At 36.8% G+C, this 24,009-nt stretch overlaps 1 protein-coding gene across 2 annotated transcripts in view; it reads right to left on the reverse strand.

Moving 5' to 3' along the window:
• Nucleotides 1–23,571, reverse strand: part of LOC131146872 (structural maintenance of chromosomes protein 6B-like) — a 108,265-nt gene extending 84,694 nt beyond the window's left edge. The window contains exons 1-4 of one of the 2 annotated variants that reach the window (XM_058096704.1): nt 23,241–23,571; nt 22,751–22,856; nt 11,246–11,379; nt 2,460–2,515 (exon numbers count right to left, since the gene is read on the reverse strand). In XM_058096704.1, coding sequence (XP_057952687.1) covers nt 2,460–2,515; nt 11,246–11,379; nt 22,751–22,856; nt 23,241–23,400 — 456 coding nt within the window. In that variant the 5' untranslated portion in view covers nt 23,401–23,571. The remainder of the gene's footprint in view (nt 1–2,459; nt 2,516–11,245; nt 11,380–22,750; nt 22,857–23,240) is intronic. The other variant, XM_058096705.1, reaches the window with a different exon arrangement.
• Between the last annotated feature and the right edge of the window lie 438 nt (nt 23,572–24,009).

Genomic DNA, 24,009 nt, shown 5'->3' on the forward strand with positions numbered 1-24,009 from the left:
TTGATCTTTTTTTGAATCTTCGTTGGTAAAAAAATTTTAAAAGTTTTCAGTGAACTCTTCAGCTATCATCCTAACATCAGTCACTATTTCCCCCAAAACTATTTCTCCTATATAATAACATACCATTTACCCTCGCCACCTAGAAAACTTTGAGTTACAATCCCCCACTCCCTTACCCATTTAAATTTAGTTTTTTGGCTCCAACTTCTAAGATCCTTCAATAGTACATCCACTAACTCATTCTCCAAACTCACTTGCCTAACTCCCTCCTCTCTTGAAAGCCCCTCCTCAATCTCTTCCCACTAGAAAACTCAACTTACTTAAAACACTCACTTTTTTCACTCTAACATCTCCAAAAACCTCTAAGCTTTACTATTTTAACACCTCCTTAGTCCCCTTTAGCTTATTCATAATCATAAAACCTTCCCTCCCAGCAACATCACAACCTCCAAGTCTCCTCTCTAACCCTTATTGCCCAACCTAAGAGTGGACAGCTAATGCATTCAACTTATTGAACAGGGTTCTATTGTCGGTCCATGACCCCTAGATGCCGAAGGTGTCCTTGGGGCGATCTCGCAGTTCCTACAAGGTGGAGATAATGGTGTCGGTCCTTGGATTTTCCTTCCTTATGCTGCATTTCACTCAAAAGGTTGAAGGGAGATAATTTAATTACGAAAACCATGATGATCCATCCACATATTCTCAAAAAATGAGAAGGAGCAGGGCCCCATCTAACCTTTCTAGACTCCAACCAAAACAAGAGAACAATCTGAATCAGGCGTCGCTAGCATCCTTTAAACGATTTCAGGGAACTCATCCTCCCACTCATTAGTAAAAAGAAAGTAATCTAGCCAAAAACCCATTGCACACCAGCCCCCCCCCCCCCCCCCCCCCCAAAAAAAAAACCTCCTTCTCCCCAAATGACTAAATGAACAAAGCATTCTGCAACACAATAGCTCTCAAACCACACTCCCTAATGAAGCTACCAAAAAAATGCATGTTAGATGAAAAGCTCCCACCACTTGTTTCCCAACAAAAATCAAACTATATTAAAGTCACACCACACCCACACCCACACCCAATCACCCATCAAAAATGCACAACCCATACACAGCCCCTAAACTACTCCAAATACTGGGATCTAATTGTAGGTCTAGGACCATAAACCGAAATAAACCCGCGCTGACCCATTCCACCACCTCCAACAACACTGACCAAGAGGGAAAAAAAAAAAACCCTAATACAATATACCCTATTTGCCACCAAAGTGTCCCAAACCACCAAAGTACCCCCATATGGCCCTGTTGAAGATAAAATTAGCCCAATATTTACCTCTAGCTAACCAGATCTCCCCAATTATACCCCGATATACACATTCTAACTTATTTTCTTGTAGAAGTAAAATACAAGATTCCAATCCCCAAACCAAATCCCTTTTTTATAATCTCCCAGCCCTTTAACATTCCAACTCATTAACCTCATACTTTAACAATCTTACCCCCTTTACCCATTCCCTTCCCCCCCCCCCCCCCCCCCCCGCCAAATTAACCAAAGATTCTAAATTTTTCAATGCTCTAAACTCTTTTTTTCTCTCTCATAAGTTTTCACCAAACAATCTCTAGTCACATCATTCTTACTTGTTATTAACCCAAGTCAAAGCTTCAAAGCTCCCATCTTCTCAAAAATTTCCTTAGCATAGTCCCCTTTAAGTGAGTCTACTCTCTGCAATAGTCAATACATCAGGAAGATCATAAGAAACGCTATTATTCTCCCCTTTCTTTTACGTAACAACTAACACAAGATGCCAAACCCCTTCTAATACCTCATCTGATCCATCCGCTTCTCCTAAACTATCACTGGCAACTCCTTCTTCTGACCCTCTGAAATCCAACTATTTTGGCCCTCTACAACTCTATTCTGATCTTCTTGTCAGCAAAAGATTCTTTTAATGCTATGCTTTGATTTTGCAGCCCAAATGTAAGTCCTCTTAACTCCATCCAAGATCCCAACTTAGACAACAATCTCCAATCTCTACCCCTATCCTCCATACTAGACAACAAATTCTTCATCAACTCCTTTAAATTACAAGCCACCCTCACAGAAATCCTAGAGTGACAAATAATACAATCAAAGAGAGAAACCACTATCTGACACGATGTTAGATTACCACATCTCCTAAAGGCTTAAGCCCTTAGGTGGTGGGCCAAAATTTATATCAAGCTATTCAACACTGAAAAATTTCAATTCAACTACTACGCAATTTTGAAACAAAGTTGTGCATGTAACGGTAAAAAAAAATATGCATTCATCGCCTCAGCAGTATCATGTCAGACTGCATGTTACAGACAACGCACAGTCATCCACATAATATACTGAGTTCAAATTTTTTTTATCAATTACAAAAATGAACTAATAGAAGACAAACTGCTTGCATTGAGGAATAGGAAAAACAGACTCACATTGAAATGGTCTACAAGCTCATGAAGCTCCTCTTTTCCAACAGTAACTCTTTTTCCTGTAAAATAAAACAGCATTTTCAGAAGAAATAAAGATTAAATGAATACAGTGATTTCTGTCTTATCACCCAGCACTTCAACATAATTAAATTATATAATTTTTATACAAAAAGAAGAAATTATATAAAAGAGAAGAGAAAGCACAGAAAGGAGCATAAGAAATCATCCTTATATAATTAAATTAAATAATGACTAGCAGGAATTCTAAAATAGCCAAGCTGAACCAATTCTGTGGACACATTACAATTTCAATGCACATAAAATGCAAGTTTAAAGAATATAAGTAAATTTGTTTGACATTAATTTTTTTTAATAAACAAACAAATATATAAAGTGGAAAGAGGTGTACAAAAGGGAAGATGAAACACACTTCACTAAACATATATAACAAAAACATAAGAAATCCTCCTTATATAATTAAATTGAATAATGACTAGCAGGAATTCAAAAATAGCCAAGCTGAACCAATTCTATGGACACATTACAATTTCAATGCACATAAAATGCAAATTTGAAAGAATATAAGTTAAATTTGTTATGACATCAAATTTTTTTAATAAACAAAGAAATATATTAAGAGTCGAAAGAGATGCACAAAAGGGAAGATGAAACACACTTCATTAAACATACATTAAAAAAAAAAGCATTAAGCTAAAAAGAAAAAGAAAAAAATAACTGATGAAAAAATAGGCCCTCCATTCTTTCTGCATGTCTGTCAAAGCATCATTACGCCATAGAAACCATTTGCTAAGACCAACATAAAGCCAGAAAACCACCCTACTCCAAAGCATGGTCTTAAATTTCCATGAAATGTTCGAAATTCCCGGTTTCCGTCACCCTCAAAATCAAAATGGCAATCGATTTCCATCTTCCATAATTTCCGTTGAAATCTCATTGAATCATCCGAAAGTTATTCAAAATCTCAATATTTTTAGCAAAACTTGTCAAAATTTTAACTATACAATGAAATTTCCTCAAAATTCAAATGAGAGATTTAGGAGTGAAGTGAAATTTCTCTCTTTATATATTTTATTTATTTTTATTGAAACAAAATATTATTACAAGTGCTTTTGAAATTATATGAAAAAATAAACTTACAACAACATTTTATTTAACCAATCATGTCTAAATTATCATTATTTGTATAATAAATAATATTTAAATGATTTATGAATTTCATTTGTATTAACTAAAAATTTTTAATGTACATTATTTTACAAATATGTTTGTTACATACTTTATGACAACTTTTCCACCTCATACACAACATAGATGCATTTAACTTGTAATATATTAGTCCTAAAACTAACATTATTATGTCTGTTAACCATTTCTAAAGTTTCACAAAGAATTCCATGCTTTACTACTGATATCCATTACTTTTTCAAATTGAAATCGAAATTTTCGTTGAAATTTCCACACTTTTGGAGCTTCGAAATTTGAGTTGAAATCAAAATTTAGGACCTTGCTCCAAAGAACACCAGACAATGATTGAACTGCAGAATCCTGAAAAATTATAGCATTGGAGTCCAACTAAATACACTAAGTCACTGCAAAGACAGCGCATTTCAAAAGCATCTTCTCATCTTTTGCATTGTGAAATCCCCTTAAATGTTCAAGACACAAAACCTCCAACAAACAAAGACACAAAACCTCCAAAGAAAGCAGGAAAACACACTGCTCCCTCAAAAGAACAAACAAAGATTTTAAATACTACAAGAAAAAAAACTATGTAAGGACAAATGAGAGGTAACTCTCTCCTCTGATAGCAAAGTGTGCACACATCTAGAGAAGATGCTTTATTTGTCCTTCTCCTTTCGTAGGATTTCTAGGGAATAAATTAGGAAATTCTATTTTTTAAAATCTGAAATCACTATTTCAGTTTCTAGTAGTTTCAGTTTCCTGTTTTCTAGCCTAGAGATCTGCTGATTTTATTTGCTGATTTTGTGGCAATTTGATTTGCTGATTTTGTGGTGATTTGATTTGCTGATTTTGTGGTCTTCCTAATTTGGTGGCCTTCCTCTACTATTTATCTTGTAATTATGTGTCTTGAAATTCAATAAGAATGGTTATTCTTCTTCTAAAAAATCCTCCATGGTATCAAAGCCTTGTGCTCTTTTTCTATATTGTTCTTTCTTCTGATGATGTCGTATAAGTCGGCGATGACCAGCGCCCAAAGAAATCCTACTAGTTATTCCAGTACTTCCGAAACCATTCCGCCCAATCCCACTATTCCTCCCAAGTTTGTATCTGCCTCATCTAAAAGATCATGAAGATACTTTCTCTGTGACAATATAGTTTTTGTATGAGATCTCGATACTTCTACACCCAAGAAATACTTCAATGGTCCCAAGTCCTTGTTTGAAACATACTCTGTAGGAAAATTTTTAGGTCTTTAGATGTCTCGATCATCATCACCAGTGATCACAATGTCACCTACATACACAATAAGCAAAATCTTGCTAGATGGAGTATGACAATAAAAAACAAAGTGAACTACTACACACTGATGAAGGACAAACTCAAGTACTGTAGCACTAAAACACCCAAACCATGCCCTTTGAGATTGTTTTAATTCATACAATGATTTCTTAAGTAGACATACTGGGCTTGACTCCCCCTGAGCAACAAACCCAGGCGGTTGCTCCATATATACCTCCTCATGAAAATCACCATGTAAGAAAGCATTCTTCACATCTAACTGATGCAGAGGCCAATGACAAGTGGTGGCTAAAGAAATGAACAAACGTACCGAGGCAAGCTCAGCGACCAGAGAGAGTGTGTCTAAATAATCCAAACCATACACCTGAGTATGCCCCTTAGCAACGAGGCAAGCATTCAAATGAGTCCCAAATCATCAGGATTGACTTTCACAGTGTACACCCAGCGACAACCAACCGCAGACTTATCATGAGGAAGAGGCACCAAAGCCCAAGTATCATTATCATGTAGTGCACACATCTCTTCAACCATTATTGTCCTCCACCCAGAATGGGATAGGGCTTCAAAAATAGATTTTGGAAGAGCAATGGAAGATAAAGTACTAACAAAACAATAATAAAAGGGTGACAAGAAATCATAATAAACAAAATTAGAGATCAGATGTTAGGTACAAGTGCATTTACTTTTTCGAACAGCTATAGGAGGATCAACATCGTAGGAAATAAGATCATTTGTTGAAGGAACTAGAGGCACAGTAGTAGAAGCTAAAGGAAGCACTTCCAAGCGCCGTGTGTATGCCTACAAAGTGGGATGATCCAAGCAACGAGAAGGACCCAAACTGGATGAAGATGTAGAAGGATTGGGCATAGATACTAGGTTTGGATCTAGAAAACAAGGCAAAGTTAGAGACTCATTAAGGTCAAAAGAACTCAAGGAATCAGAGTAGTATGGTGTAGACTAAAAGAAGGTGACATCAGCAGAGACAAAAAATCGATGTAATGTAGGACTATAACATCGATATCCTTTTTGAGTATAGGAATAGCCCAAAAAGATACATGTGATAGCACGAGGATCCAACTTATCGATTCCTCGAGTTAACTGATGGACAAAGGACACACAATCGAATACACGAGGAGGAAGGGAGAAGGGAGAACAAAGGAGCCTTAGGGAAGATAACTAAATATGGGATCTTGCCACCAAGGACAGAGGATGGCATTTTATTGATGAGGGAGCAAGCTGTGAGCATAGGATCACTCCAAAAAACTTTGGGGATATTCATTTGATACAATAGGGTACTAGTGACTTCAAGAATATGTCTGTTTTTCCGTTCTGCAACCCCATTTTGTTATGGAATGTGGGCGTAAGAGGACTGATGGATCATAGTAGAGCTAGTCATTTAAGTACTGAATTGGGTACTAAAGTACTCCTTAGCATTATCACTACAAAGTATCTTAACTGACATATCAAATTGAGACTTTATTTGGGAACAAAAGGCACAAAATATATCAAACAACTCGAAACGATCTTTCATTAAATATAACCAAGTCATCCTAGTGCAGTCATCAACAAATGTAACAAAGTACCAAAACCCCAATTTTGATGTGACACGACTAAGACCCCAAATATCGGAATGGACTAGCATGAAAGGACTAACCACTCATTTGTCAACTCAAAAAGCAAAGGTAACACGATGATGCTTGCCCAATTGACAAGACTCACACTCAAGCTTAGACACAGAACTTAATGTAGAATTCAGCTATTTCAACTTGTCCTAGGACGGATGACCAAGGCGACAATGGATTTGGAGTGGTGTAGCTGCGACTATGCAGGAAGTGGGTGGAGAAGGTGACTCAAAGTAGTAAAGTCCATGAGCCTCACGTCATGTGCCAATTGTCTTTCTCGTCTTCAAATCCTAAATAACAACAAAATCAAGAAAGAATGTGACAAAACAATTTGATGACTTCGTAAGCTTACTAACTGACAAGAGATTGAAAGGAGATTTAGGAATGTATAAAGCAGAAGAAAGAGAGATGGAAGGAGTAGGATTTGCTATTCCTATCCCCTTAATAGCAGTAGTGGACCCATCAGCAAGGATAACTTGAGGTAGATTTTTAGGATATTGGAGATCAAAAAAGAAGTTGGTTGCACCTGTTATATGGTCAGTGGCAATAGAATCAATAACCCAAGGACTAGTAGGAAGGATACCAAATGACATACAGATTGTAGGATTACCTTTCTGGGCAAAAGATGCAATGTGAGAAAATGCTTGTTGAGACAACTGATACAGTAGAAACCTTGAATGCTTCTCCTCTGATATAATCACAATACGCGGTTCACTCAAACAAGTGAGTAACGAAGGAACCATACTTTTGGGATTTGCAAACTTCATCCCAACATTCACAAACTCTGACCAATGACCATAAGATTAATTGTTGGAACAATCGGAACAACCACGAACAAGGTGACCAACCATGAACAAGCACAAATAAATCAGTACAAGACTGCCACAACATCAAGAAACTCAAACACAGCCCCAAGAAAGCAACTCACAGAACTGAAATAATTGGAGAAGTGAACCACTGAAAAACTACCACGGATAAATCACCAACTAACCCATATAACACTGCCATAACCTAACAAAAAACAGCTTATGAACGCTGACACTGCTCCAAGAAACTAACACCAAACAACAACTCACGAATTACCACGAGTGCATGGTTAAACAAAGATTGAATCTTTGAGCAAAACACACGTCCAACAGCTTGATATTTTGATATATGGAAGGAATTAGATCATTTAATCAAAAAACACAACAAATGCCACTGTTTGGGACCCAATTAACTCAATAACCATTGATAAACTGCTTCACGAAGTATCAAACAACCATTCCTTGGGTGCCGCACTTGAGCAATTAAAAAAGGTGAGATCTTTGGGCAAAAAACATCATGAAAAACTCCAAAAACATGTTAATAGGGAGATTGGATCATTGCTGGATCATTTCAGGTCAAAACCATGCCTGAAGGTGGCTTCACGCACCGGGGCGTGGGGTCAGCCATGGCAGCCTTCGTCCGGCACATGAGGGCATGTGGGACACTTCCTGGAGGTGGGATTTCAGAAGGAGGCAGATCGGCAGTGTCTGTGGGTGACTATGGTGCTGGTTTTGACAAATCTATGGAGGATTTGATGCTCTAAAACTGGCAGTGCCGCCCAGAAAATTCCAGCAAGTGGTCTGAATTTCTGCTGCTGCTGGCTGTTTTCTAGGGTTATAGTATCACTGAAAAATCTTCTATGATGATAGACATGCAGCGAATTTTGGGTTTCAGGCTTTGGTTTGATGGTGGTGTTATACATGGTAAGCTAAATCTACTCTCTTATTTATGAAAGTATATACAGCCTAGATTAATAGCTATTAACAAGGCATAATTTATGGCCTTCTATAGACAAGTATGATGGTTTTACTTGCCATGTCAAAACTTGTGTATGCATATGTTGAATTGCTATTGTGTGAAATAGATGGCCCCATGTGTTGTCAAGGCTGTGAAATTGTGGAATTTGAGCAAGTAGGGATTGTGTCTCCCTTGGGTGAAAGGCCCTAAACCTCCAGAGGGTATTTCCGCGTTAAGCAATGGTTGACCAAGCTGGAATTTGGCACTTTGTTTGAGATAAAATGTGCACTTAGTTGGGATAGCACTGCTATGTTGGGAATAAAAAAATGTGTAAAAATGCATGTTATTTGGATGTTTTTGTGACGTCACTTTAGATGAACAGAATGCCTAGAATAAAGAGTGTTCATGCATATTGTTTTGAATAAAGAGTGTGTTCATGCACCTTATAATCATGCATACACGTAAGAAATCCTGTGTTAAGAATTGAAATCCTTCTCTGAATAAGGGGGAGTTAAGAATGTCCTACTGAGCTTGTGGTTGTGCATCCTATTCCTTAATAATTTCAGGTTCAAACTGAAGGAGAACTCCACTTGTTAGGTTCTCCAAGATACTACCATTTTGACATGTATTACAGGTTCGCAGGAAGACAATAAGGATACTAAGCATGTGTTCGATTATGGTGATTATGTATGTAGACTGGGGACTGAGAAAACTGTTGTATGTAAAATACAGCCAATGTAAAACGCTTGTTACTGAATGAAAAACGTTTTTAGTTGCTTATGAAATATATATATATGTGTGTGTGTGTGTGTGTGTGTGTGTGTGTGTGTCTTGCATTTTCAACAAATGTTCAATCTCTATTGGCTTTTAACTTGGTTCCAAAATATGATTTGTAAAACAAATTCTTGCCTAGGCCTAGTGACCCCATTGGATTTTTAGATGGAGTCAGGGACAGTCACGTGCCAAAAACCAGGGACGTGACAGTTAAGAGGGAGGAATATTCTGGAATAAGGATATAAATGTACTTTCTACATTGACAATATAAATATGCAGGTGTCCTAGTATGAGAGGTACTAACAGCACTTGTACACACTTTCTTTTCTTCTTTACCCATGAGTCTTATTTCAAACCCTAGGTTCAAAACACCATGCTTTGAATTGCTCTCTCTATAATCTGCAGGAACGTTGCATCTATCATCAGTACACCTGGCCTTGAAGTCTAAATAGTAGTCAATTTATCGCCAAAAAGAACAAAACTTTGCATATACTGACAAATTGTCATTTTTTTTTAATGAGTATCCTGTATGCAAGCCTGAGAATCATTACTATTTACTGGTCTATGAATAAGTTCGAGCCATATCAGTCCAAATTTTCTAAGCAGTATCCAGAAGTAAAATACCTACACTGATGTTTGGTCACATAAAATAATCAACCAAGACTCCAAAGAGTTTTCTGAAATTCAAGACCACAACTAGGTTCTGACACCTCAGACTTATAATTTGCTCCTGTGATGTATACAAGTCGCTAACCAGTATTGATGACAAGCAGACCATGATCAAGCCAAATAATTACTTTTGCTCAACTTCTCAGGACTGCTCTGAAGTGAGGGCTTATTTCCAAGAGTCCCTATACAATCCATCCCAATACCCCGGCACCAGTAGAAGTGACACTACCTACCAAGATGTCCAAGCACAATAAAGTGAAAGGGAAAAAAAGCAGATGATCCCACAAATTGTCAGACCGAAATACTGTCAGAATACTAAAGAAAAGCTGAAAATTTATTATTAAAAAAAATTGAAGCAACCAGAATAAAAGGTAACAGCACGAAACAACATAGTAAAATGATAGTGATGCCAAAAACAAACCAAAAAAAAGGGAAAAATCAGCCATAAAGCACAAAACACCTACACGGAATTCTGAAGAACCTCTAAACACAAGAATTTTAGTTGGGTTGAACCGAAAAAATCTAAGAAGAAACCATCAGATCTGAGATCTAAACTGCCCACACCAGATCTAAAATAAAATAAAATTGGCAGAAAAACACATGAAATAATTTCATATCAGCATGAAAATACCACCAAAATATTCAGAAAAATAAACAAACCAGGGCATGAATTAAATCAGCAAACCAAAGTCATCCATATGAACACTGATGCCAGCTGCATGGATGCTGAAATCAGCCATTCTGTCAATAATGTCATAACCAGTTCTAAAAGCTACCTGACATTGTTCAGCTGATTGGCTTTGATATGAAGTTGAATTTTGAGCCAAAATTTAAGACTCCTTGGCAAGGAAGAAAAGGGAGAGAGAGCAAGAGAGAGAGAGAGAGGCACAAGTGTTGTGATACCTCTCCTACTGCAACATGCACATATTTATATCATCAACTTGGAAAGTACAATTTTACACTTTATATTCCAGAATTTCCCTCGTTGCAATAGTACCTAAGTTTCACCAATCAATAAATTCTACACAATACACAAGCTAACATTCACCATTCCTGTCTTTTCAATATATACAAGACCATTCAGTCATAGGATCATATTCATGACAATCACATGATAATATGTACTTAACAGCCTAGCTTAAAGTTCAAAATTTCATATAAACTACATTTACAAATAGACCACATATCATATTGATTTCCACCCATTGTACTTCATTGATCCATTTTATTACCAAGAAAAACTACAGCAACAAAAAGAAAAGGAAAAGGAAAAGAAAACATGGAAATAGCCACTTCAACTTAAGTGAATGCGGGGTTCAACTTCTCATTTCAAACACCTTGTCATTTCTAAATCAAAATGGCATGGACTTAACAAAACTCTTCCTAGGAAACAATAACATTACTCACGTAACAAAAAGCTAAAATAAAATAAACATAGAATAAGGAAATAACAATCACCTAGGTAGTCCTTCAAAACAGTGGAGCTCGTAGATTCAGATATCCTCCGCTCTACAAATATGATATCACCATATTTCTCTGGCTTAAAAGCATCCTGACCTTCATTTTTAATTTCCACAGAAACAACAGCATAACTGCAAAAAATAAATAAATAAATGCATTTATGCACATACTGCAAGAAATAAGAAAATGAAAAGATTATGTGGTTTTACAAATGATGCAGGTTACGAATCACAATTTAAATAAATATTTAATTATTGACACATGAAGGAATCATGCATCAAAACTATTGAGTTCTACTCATGGGTCCCTTTATACCGTGTAAGCATATAAATAAACAAAATTTCAATATCACATAAAGTAAAAGCATGATTTATGGGCAAGCAAAAAAAAATTCTTCGCAAAATAATACTTATAAAATTTGCAAAATACTTTATAAATGCCTATTGCATAACAACCTATTACGTTACATGTATCTTTTATAGCACTGTTGATGCAGGGCCAGCATGAAGGTTCTGCAGCCATGGGAGAATTCAGAATAGATAGAAGAGAGGAAGGAAAGGGGAGGAGACAGAAGATACAAAGGGGGATCTCATGTTCAATTCCAATTCAAATTCATCAACAACTACCTACATCATGGCTTTCATACACTATTTATAAGAAAGCCTCTAAACACATGAAATCACACATATGACATACCTCTATAACTACATTGCATTACAATCATACCCCTAAAATACACACTTACTACAAACAAGCCCCCAACATAAATAATCCTAATACAAGCAAACTACACATACATAAACAACTAACTAACTAAGCACATTTGGGTTTCAAACCCAATAAACCATTCACCCTATTCTTTGACATATGCCTCCTAATTGGGTATCCAAATAGCCGCTTCTCGTCCTACATCAATTACCTCCTTCTGCAAAGAACTCAACGGAGGAAAGTACCAAGGAGTCCATCATCATCAATAGAGTCATCTCGTTTCATATGAAAGGAAACAGCAATACGCAACAACTTGGTGAGTTGAAAAATTCATGATGGCATCAACTTATACTTCTTGTTGTCAATAGGGAGGGAATAAGAATTCTCATATCCATCATGCTTCACCTTCCTATCAAATAACCATGGTCAGCCCAAAAGGATATGACAAATTTTGAGAGACTGTCTCCATAATGGAACCAATCTTGAAGGTAAGTAAACAATGATCATGGACATTCATGTTGGTATTATTCACCCAAGCAATTTTGTATGGTTTGAGATGAGGCTCAACTTCCAAATTTAACTTATTCACAGCTTCTTTAGAAGCTACATTTGTGCAACTACTAAGATCAATAACCAAAGTACAAAGCTATTTTTGGCATATCACTTGAGTTTGAAAAATGTTGGTACGCCTCCAATCCTCTTCTCTTTAACGTTGTGGGAAGAGAGCGTATCCTGAAGCACTAAACAAGTTCTCAAATTGCCATCATCATCTAAGTCACTTGGAATTTTTGTTTCAGCTTCAACTACTTGAGTATCATCATCATCTTCTTCTTCCTTTTCTGCAACAGCTATGAATTAGTCATGACATTGTGCAACTCCATGTCCAAAACCTTGACATTTAAAGCATTTGAGTGATAGTTGGCTCTTAGAAGTTGTTTCGAAATGCTCAAGAGTCTTCCAAGAGGTATTAGTTTGAATACCTTTACCCAATTGCTCAATTGTCTTCTAGCTTACAACTCAACTAGTACAACTCCAAAAGGGCTGATGTAACTCTAGGAGGATTGCGTTGCATGTCCTCCTCAATCTATGTGACAACCTTTGTTGGATCCCCAACTGTGATGAGACGATATGCAGCAAGTTTGGAGGCAATAGCTGGCTACAACCCTTTTCTGTACAAAGCTATCATAACGTCCTCTTTCCATTCTATATCAACACGATTAGCCAAATGATAGAATCTACTATTATACCCTACTCCCTACCATTGTCTTTTCTTCTTGCTTCAAAACAAAGAGCTGGAGATGAACACGCTGCTAATAACTGGGAGGCACAAATTGCTCCTGCATGGCTCGCTTCATCTCATCCCACGTTGTAATCTCACCAAATCTCCTTCTTCTAAAGTTCTCCCTTTGTTTAATCCACCAAATTCGAGCAGTTCCCTTCAATTTTGATTCAGCAAGTACAAATTTCTAGCCTCATTCATGTCATACCATCGGAAATAATACTCCAAAGAATAGACCCAATCATCAAATTCATCAGAACCATCACCATTAAAATCTGAGACTTCTAGTTTAATTCCCTCAAATGATTATTTCAGCCTTCACACAACTCAAAAGCATGAGGGACAGCATCTATTCCACCATCTTGTTTGATAGGAAATTCCATAAGCCTTTTACCTAAGGCTGCAACTTCAGTTGTTAGCCTATTCAATGCACTCCAAACTCCAAAGCATTTTTCCATATTCTGTACCCTACTGGATAACAACTCCATCTTTGCAGAAAATTCAACATTGGTCACCATGATGCAATCATATGAAGCAAATCACAAACTTCACTTTCAATTATTTAAGAACAATCTTCAAGTCACCTTTAATCCTGAGTATCACGCAGAAATGAAACAATTTCACTAGCAAAACTCACAAATGCAGCCCAAAAAAAAAAAACCTGATTTTTTATACTGGCAGCAGCAATTTCAGGGTGTCATGCCAAAATTATCATGCTTGCTTGCTATATGTTGTCAGTGATCAAAATACCATGCTGCATATCAAAATATCATGGAGAAAACACCAATTTCTCATAGCTGGGAAACAATTTCTCGCTATTCTTGCAGGAGTAAGGGAGTCTAGCAGAACCACACTCGCAGTCGCCAGCGCGCGGGGCGCATGAGTCACTGGCGGAGACTTTCTGGCAATGATTTTGGGGAATGGTAGATCAATGAGTGGTGAGTCGAATGGTGATGGTGGTGTGTCAAAAAAACTCCGGCAAAGGTGGATTTTCAAGGGGCTGGCAGCTGGAGAATCTAAGGTGGTGTGTGGGGCTTCACGACTGGTCGGTTGATGATGAAATTTTGAAGGGAAAGGTTTCGGGGGGTTCTTTTTTAGCGGTGTGGTTGGTGTTGCAGAATCTAGGCTAGAAATTAGGGTTTCGAAAAACGGGACACAACTAGAATTTCTGAAAAAGTTCAGAAACTGCAGAACTGCTTTTTGGTTTTCTATTTTTTATATAACTGAAATTTCAAAATAAAGAAGAATTAGAGAGAGATGATGGAAGGGAAATAGAGAGAGAGAGAGAGGAAAGATAGAAGAAGAATGTAGAAGAAGAAGATGAAAGAAAGCCAGAACAGATGATAAGGGAGGGTTAATACAGAACAGAGAGTGAGATAACAGAAAAGAGGCAGAGCAGAAAACCAGAGACAAAGAAGAGAAGAAAGAAGAAGCAGCAGCAGAAAGGGAGGGATAAGTTACAGAACAGAGAAGGAGAAGAAAAGAAGAAGAAGAGAAGGAGAAGAAGCACCAGCATAGGGAAATAAAAGTTGCAGAACAGTGGGGGGAGGACGAAGAGAAGAAGAGGGGAAAGAAGAAGATTGAAAGGAAAAGATGGAGGAATTGAAATGGAAGAAAGAGATCATGGTTGGGCTCCGATACCAAATGATGCAGGGGCAGCATCAAGGTTCTGCAGCCATAGGGAGAATTTAGAAGAAATAGAAGAGAGGAAAGAAAGGAAAGGGAGGAGAGAGTAGATAAAAGGGTGGAACTCATGTTCAATTCCAATTCAAATGCATCAACAACTGCCTACATCATGGCTTTCATACATTATTTATAAGAAAGACTCTAAACACATGAAATTACACACATACCCCTAAAACTACATTGCATTACATACACCTAGAATACATAATTACTACAAGCAAGCCCCCAACATAAATAATTTTAATACAAGGAAACTACAAACACATACATAAACAACTAACTACCTAAGCACATTTGGGTTTTGGACCCAATAAACCATTCACCCTATTCTTTGTCATACGCCTCCTAATTGGGTTGAAATGATCCATCCAAAAAGCCACTTCTTGTCCTACATCAATTGTATCTTTGTGTACTTATTCTAATAACCCAATATATTTATCCATACAATTACATAATAACTTTGTGCTTAATTTATTTCAGAATTGCATCATACAATATGTATACACTATATAACTATTTTCTATTAAATTTTTAATTTTAAGAACAGCATGATCTGTTAATAATATACTATAAATACCAACTCACAAAAATGTATAATTATGACAAAGTTTTTCCTAATAGAAAAATGAGCTTTATTGAAGAGAGCAAGAAACAAATACAATAAAGGAGAACAAGAAGTCCTCCCTCAAGTAAACATAGAAAAGAAGATTAACATCCACTTAATAAAGCCAACTAGTCCCTGATGACCTCCTAATAACAGTAGCCCTTACAACAACCCGCACCATGAGCCTAAAGAGAAACCAAATACCACACCCTATCCCAAAGAAGCCGCATTGATAATCGCTTTCCATAAAAAATTCAAGCATTCCATTCCAGCCAATTCCCCATAGCACATAGAGCACACTTCCAACCTCTTAACATCCATACCTCTCCAAACCCACACTTCACCAAGAATTTTGAAAAGTGTATTCAACAAGCCTAATGCAGATAGACAGCATAAAAACAAATGAAACGCATCGTCTGAGCTATTTCCACACATTAAAAACATATTAGGAGACAAATCTTTCGAAGGTCTCCTACTATTGTTGGTGTTAACTCTATAAGCGCCTATGCCACCACAAAAGAAAATGATTTTGTCAGATTACCACTTTACCTAAAATCTTAAGCTATTAGGTTGTGGACCAATAATGTATACAAAGCTTTCACACTGCCCCGCACATACAGCCTGACAGAACGTGGAGAGATAAACACGCGATAAATAATACCCATGATAGGAAACGCAATAATTTTTTTAAAACACCAAGCAACAAGACTAGAACCCAAGACCTCCTAGTAACCAGCTCTAATACCATGTTAGACTATCACTTCACTTAAAATATTAAGCTATTAGGTTGTGGGCCAACAATGTAGTTCAAGCTTTAACAGTTTTTATCTTAGAAGGAACTTTGGCCTCCCATACACCCTAATTGAGAGGGAAAACACGTCAACTTTAGTAAGGTGAGGGAAGAAACATTTACACGAATAATCCCTCAGCAAGTCCAAGGACCAAACTCCACCATCACTCCTACTAGAGATATGACAACCCTCCAACACAATGAGAAAAGAAGACAACTCCTCCATATCTATCATTTAAATCCCCCCACCCCCTAAAAAAACAAAAAATAATTCTCATAAACCAATACTAGTACCTCTACCGAAATGAAACTTTGTTAAAGATAGAAAAGAAGGGTAAACCTGCAAAGAATCTTCAAGGACTCTAAAGAATTTCTTAAGCCCAAATTAGCATCCCACCCGTTGTCTTGAATTCCACATTTACTTCTTGTTACTTTGTAGCAAAGGGAATTAACCTCCAAGTGAAACCACCACAACCATTTAACCAAAAGGGCAGTATTTTTAGACACCACATTACCAAGACCTAATCCTCCTCCTTACTGTGACCTAACACTACCTTGCACCTAACCAAATGACCTCTCCTCTCTAGTACATCTAACTAGGGAAAATCCCCAGTAACCCTCTAAAGCTTTTCTGACACCCCTCCCTAGAGCCCTGAAAGAGATAAAGAATACAAAAGAATGGAAGAGAGGCTGGTCATCTATAAAGAACAATACTCCTTTCCAACCATCCAAACATAGTAGTCAAAAGCACGCCTAGGCGCAAGGTGCAAAGGGGCGACAAGGCTAGCACCTCACCAAGATTGAGGCAAGGCAAACTTCAAGAAGCACAGCAAGGTGCAGTGAAGCGCACTGAGGCTCAAGGTGCAGTGAGTCACGCCTTGAGATGTCTGACCTTTTAACTTCATTTTGTTTTTAACCTTCTAAGAAAGATAATGCAAGGCTTACTCAAACCAGTAAGTCCAGGGTTCATCTTCAAGCCTGAAACACCTTTGTCTTCACATCTTCGAGTCTATGAGCTTTCACCAGCAAGACAACCTTCGCAAGAGCCCTTCGTCTTCAAGGTTCGAGCCATCGAACCAGCACAACATTCGTCTTCAAGACTTCGAACCAACACAAAACACCTTGATCTGAAAGTCTCTTCAAGCCCTCGCCAGCAAGGCCCTTCTTCTTCTTTTTCTTCTTCTTCTTCTTCAGGGCTCAGTATTTTGCTGCTGCCGCTGCCTGCTGCTTCTTCTTCTTCGTGTTCCTCAGGGCTCAGTATTTTGCTGCTGCTGCCTGCTGGTGGCTGGCAGGCTGCCTTGCTCTTCACAAGTTATAGATTAACTTGCATTAAGCCATTAAGTTAATATTATATAATATGTAATTAATCATGTAGTTTAATGCAAGTTTATAATTAATATATAATATTTTTTACAGAATTTAGCTGCTGTTTTGTTTGGAAATACAGTATACAAACTATACATTGCTTTTGCATTTAGGATGACGGCTTAAATCTTACTATTGATGTGCTCATATATCAATTACCCATCAAATAGGCATTGTACACAATTTTAATAACCGTGCGAGCGCGTCTTCACCTCGCACCTCGGCTCCAAGTACCCTTTGCGCCTCGGTGCGTCTTGCGCCTTTAACTACTGTGCATCCAATCACTTAAGTACCTTATTCACCATGGAATCCCAAAACGTTAGAGAACATGGCTTTCTGCCTAAAGGAACACTTAAATAGGCCTAAGGCTACTCTAAACCACCACACCCAGCTAGGGAGGTTTGCACCAAAATCCTCTCAGAACTAAGATAGTGCAATGCCACTCTTCCCAAAATTGATTCTAAGACCAGAGACTCAAAAATCTGCAAAATAGTTAGGGCATTAACAAAAAAGTCAACATGGTCATCTTAGAAAATAATGGTGTCATCAGCAAATTGCACATGAGACACCACCACCACCTTACCCAGCTTAATACTCCTCACAACCCCCAATCTATAGCCTTATATATCATCCTGCTCAATACATATGTCACAAGGGGACAAATAAGAACGGAGATAAAGGATCCCGTTGCCTAACCCTCTAGATGATCTAAACCATTCTTTAGGCTGTCCATTAATTATTGCCGGTAAATACGCATTAGACAAACACCCCCTAATCTAGTCCCTCCACCTAACTCCAAACCTTTTCCTTCCAAACACCTTATCCAAAAAACTCCCGACTAACTCTATCATAAGCCTTCTCAAAACCTAAACACAATGCCCTTATCCTTTCTATGAGGAACATCCTCCGCCACCTCATTAGCAATAAAAATTAAAATCCACAATCAGGCTCCTTCCCATAAAAGCATTTTGAGCAAGAGGAATAGTATGAATAAGTACAGAACTCAACCTACTATCAAGAACCTTAGCAATGATCTTATACATTCTTGTTTTGTTACTAAACTAATTGGCCAAATCCTTGATATTTTACTCAACCTACTCTTCTTGAGAACTATGGCAATATAGGTAGAGGTGACAACAACAACAACAACAAAACCAAGCCTTAGTCCCACTAAGTGGGGTCGGCTATATGAATCCTTTTCCGCCAATTTATGCGATCATGGACCATTTCTTTTGATAGAATATTCGGTAAGGATTCATATCATAGTGATCTGACAAATTTTACGCTGGCTTTCAGCTACCTAACGCAACCCTCCTGCTTAACCCGGGCTTGGGACCGGCTGTGTGTGAAAAAATTAGGACATTAAGTGCATCACAGGCGGAGTTATAGGTAGAGGTGACACACTTCCTCAATTTTCCAATCCCATGAAACCCATAAAAAGACCTTCATTAAATCCTCCCTCATCACATAACATTCGTGGGAAAAAAAAATTATCTTAAATCCATCACATCATGGAGCCTTATCCCTCTCTTGACTAAACATTACTGCCCCAACCTCCTGCTCCTCAAAAGGTCACTCCAACTAAGACATCCATGTATGAGAAACAGGAATCCACTCCAACCCTTTAATTATTGGCTTTTCTAAATCTTCCCTAGAAACAAATTGTTTAAAATATAAACAGCCTCCTCTCCTCATTATAACATCAATCACTAATTCCCTAGTCTGCAGCTCCATTTCTCTCATATAATTACACCTCCTTTGCCCATTCACCACCTATGAAAAAACTGAGTCATAACTCCTACCTTACCCATTTAAACTTAGTTTTTTGCCTTCTACGACTTCAAAGGACGCTCTTGAGTCATCTTTCAAACTAATGCACTTGACTTCCTCCTCTCATGTGAACCCCTCCTCAATCTCCTTCCTATTAAGCACTCTAAATTCACTCAAAATACTCACGTTTTCCTACTATATGTCTCTAACATCTCTAAACCATGATGGTCCGTCCACATATTTCTCAAACCTAAAAGGTGTAGGACCCCTTCTGACCTTTCTAGACACCAACCAAATAAGAAAATGATCAAAAACAGATCTAGCTAGAATCTCTTGAGAGAGATCAAGAAACTCATCCTCCCAATCATCAATAAAAGAAAGCAATATATCCGAATAGCCACAAATCCCCCCCCCCCCAAAAAAATAAAAAATAAACAAATCATCCTACAATGAGATATTTGTAGGACCACACTCCTTATGTTGTTTAGAATGTTACGAGCTAACAAAATATAAATGTATAGCAAGTTTACAAAAAATAAGATTTAAAAATTATCTATAAGAATACCATGTTCATGTCCTTCTTGTACCCATCACACCAACTCTCTGTAAATGGTTTTCTGACATGCATTTGACCCTTTATGAAGACATCCAAAATCTTTTAAAACAATATTTTTAAATTTTTGGAACTTTTCCAACACTTCTTGAGCCACTCCACAGACACTCCTGCAACACTTCTTTTAATATATACTTATATTTTGATAAAAAAAATTATTAGAAATGGGCTTTTTTAATATATTTTAATCAAACAACAATGCATTATAATATGATTTTATATTATCTTCTTCATAAAAAATATCATAATTACAAAAGAAAAACAGTACAACTTTGAGTTATTCTTTAAAAGAAACAATGAATCATTGACATTTTCAAATGGAAGAAGTTATAAATTGATTTTTTTTTTTAACAAAATATTTTTAAAAAATGGAGAAGATGCTTTTGTATTTGTTAGAGTTTTTATGTGATATCACATAAACATTCGAATTAAAATTTTATCATCTGCAATATATCAATAATATTACATAATTTTATTAACATGTCCTTGTGGTTTCATTCCCTATATTTTAAGATTTTTGTATATGTGCTGTCACATAGTAGCTAAGTTACAGTAGTATAATATCAATTTATCTAAAATAAAAATTTGAACTGTATTATGATTTATTTAAATATTACTCAATATTATTCACTTGCAATCAAGTGCACCATCATGAGATATTTACCAGAAAAATAAAATACAAAGACCTTTGAACAAGTTAAATAGACAATTAAATAATTATCATCACCTCTTCATCAAATTTCCAGATTTTGAGACAAAATCTGGAGAGGAATATGCAAAATGTTTTTATTTGGGGCATAGGAATTGCTATTGGAGTGTTAACTGTCAAGTATTTCAACTATAGTCAATGTCAACATGACTCAAATGGCCTCCTTGACATTGTTTGAGCTGACGTGCACGCACCACTATAGATCTCATATGTTTGCCCTTTTGATGTAGCATGTCAGTCCTGGAATAATCCATGGGCTTGGAGATAGCTAAACTTCCCATTTCAAGGGTATTTCTACGTAAGTTTCTTATAGCAAAAGTCATCAAGCATTTGATATGCATTCAATCTTGATACACATTATTGGTACACTACTAAATAACTTAAGCTTTTAGTAAAGTACTAAATAATCTAACATGGTATTAGAGCAGCTTGCCAGGAGGTCCTAGGTTCTAGTCTTCTTGCTTGTGTTTATTAATTGTTTGTTAAAAGTTATCTTATATCCTATACTAGGTAGTGTTTATCGTGTGTTTATCTCTCCACATGTTGTCAGGCTGCACGTACAGAGGAGTATTAAAAGCTTGATATACATTGTTGACCCACTAATTAATAGTTTAAATTTTTAGGTAAAATGGTAATCTAACACTTTTAATTGGGATTTTGGGTTTGATATGGTATTAGAAAGTATGTTTCTTCTTCAAATGGGAGTTAAAACCTATGGTTCCATATTCAGTAGGATCTCAGTATTTGAGTGAAGGTAGGTTCAAAAAATTAGACTTATGACTCCCTATATAAGCAAAGCCTATAAAACGTTTATATAAATTTAAAAAAATAAAAATAAAAAAAACTCAGGAGATAGTTTGAAAACTGGTGATTGAGAATGATCAATTGTGCTTTAGGGTCAATGTTGAACATTACAACTCTAATCACAATGAATGGACATCAAAGAATAAAAAGGAACAATGCCCAGTTTGGGTTTTGGTGGTGGATAAGAAAAGGGTGGAATGACTACTCTGTTTTGCTTCATTTTAATGTGGAAAGTTCTCTGCAAACAAGAGATGGACAAAGAGAACAAGCTTGGCTAACACTGAACAAGAGGAATTTTGTGATCTCACACGAGAGCAGTGCTTGTCATTACATTGCTGAAAAAAGAAGCAAACTTTTATTAATTTAGAAATATAAACTTGCTGAGCGTACTCACATGTTTAGCACTAATAAGCTCTTGACTATTTTTGGTCTGATTTTCAGTTTCACAAACTTAAAATTAAAAGTAAAAGTTATAGGATAGCTATAAGACCAATTATACTATATAGATCAAAATTTTGGGCGAAGATGAAACAACATATTCAAAAAGTAAAAGTTCCCTAAATGAGAATGTTGAAGTGGATGAGTGGTATAACTATAAAACATAAACTATGGAATGAACACTTTCGTGGTAAGTTAGGCATAGCACCTATGGAATGTAAGATTGGAGAAGGGGGGTTAAGATGATTTGAGCCCTTAAGATGGTTTATGGAATGAACACATTTGTGGTAAGTTAGGTATAGCACCTATAGAATATAAGATCAGCGAAGAGCAGTTAAGATGGATTGAGCCCATCCAATGCAAGCCAAACAACACACCAAGTGAGCTAGCTAATGTTAGTGGTAGTAGAAGGAAAAGCAATAGACGCGTAATAACTTGAATTGAGATTCTAGGTAAGGACTTCACAGCCCTCCATTTATCAAAGGATATTGCCCAGAATTGAGCACTTCACAGCCCTCCATTTATCAAAGGATATTGCCCAGAATTGAGCAAAATGGCAGACGAGGATTCATGTAACCAACCCATGAACACAGGGCTTGTATGTATGTATGCATGTATGTTTGTTTTTATTGTTGTGCTCTTATTAGAAGTAAACGGTGGTCACAGCCCACCTCCTCTCCTTTGCTCAAAGTTTCAGAAAACCCATGTTTGAAAGAAAAAATGAAATTCAACAAACCTGCTACCAGTCTTTATAAAATCCTTCAATGTCGATGCCCTCTGCGTATCTTTAGCTCGGCATCCAAACGCCACACACAAAGCTATCAGTATTGCACTCTTCCCACCTACAAACATCGAATTTACACATAAAAACACAATTCAAGAACTGGCATACTAGGCATCTCAATTCCCACCCAGTCTCTTTTTTTCTAATTATCCTTTATTTTCATTTGTTTCCAGAACTCCCAAGCATAAACCAGACCTGCTTCATCAATTCCACTTTTTTTCACTTTCGAAAATAGAAAGCGCTTATCGAAACACGCTTTCCTCACCATATCTGCACTGTTGTATTCGAAAACAAATACATTTTCTACGAAACACGTTGAAAAAGCCCGCGATTTACAACTTCTTTCGAAACACCTCCTAATAAAGCAGGTTCAGGTCTAAAGACACACACACAGAAAAACAGAGAGAGAGGTAGAGGTAGAGGAAGAGGAAGAGGGAGATACTTCCGTTCTGTCCGGTGATGAAATTGACATACTCGCCGAGCTCGATTTCCAAGTTACTGTGGCACATGAAGTTCTCCAACCGGATTTTGGAGATGACGCCAGCTGATCCCTGCCGGGCGGGTATAGCATAGTATTCGGAAAAAGCCCTAGAGTCCGCCATGGCTGGAGACAGAGAGAGAGCGTGAACTCTGTATGAAATGAAGGTTTGATAAAGCCAACGGAATTGGAAAGAGAGGCGGGAAAGGTTATCGCTGGGTGAGGCTAATGTGTAGGACTGCCTTAAGAATTTGGTGGGAAAATGGCTCCAAGGGAACCACTCGGTCCACTCTTCCGCTCCGGCTCCGTTTGACGGAAAATATCTTCTAAATTAACATTTCTAATTTTTCAAAAAAAAAAAAACATTTTCCTGATAAATTTTACTAATTAACATGAACTTTATAAAAATTAAAGTATTTTTTGGAATTTAAATATGTGAAAAAAAAAGTATAGAACAATTTCATGCTTAGTTGTTGTTGATGGTCCATTTTAACTGAATGCCTTCTAAATTCTTTTTTTTATTCTAATTTATTTTATCCTAAAAAGAAAATTTTGTACTCTTTTGAGATTTTTTAATTTATTTTTAAAATTATAATAAAATTGGGTATTTTATACTTCTTTTGTTCCCTTAAAATAAATAATGGGTTACACTTTTGCTTTGAAAAAATTGATTTTGAAGTACAAATATAAAATTTTTCCTCACTCTTAAAGATTTAAAAATGTATACAAAATT

This window comes from Malania oleifera, chromosome 13 (genome assembly GCF_029873635.1).
Source record: "Malania oleifera isolate guangnan ecotype guangnan chromosome 13, ASM2987363v1, whole genome shotgun sequence".
Taxonomy (NCBI): Eukaryota; Viridiplantae; Streptophyta; class Magnoliopsida; order Santalales; family Ximeniaceae; genus Malania; species Malania oleifera.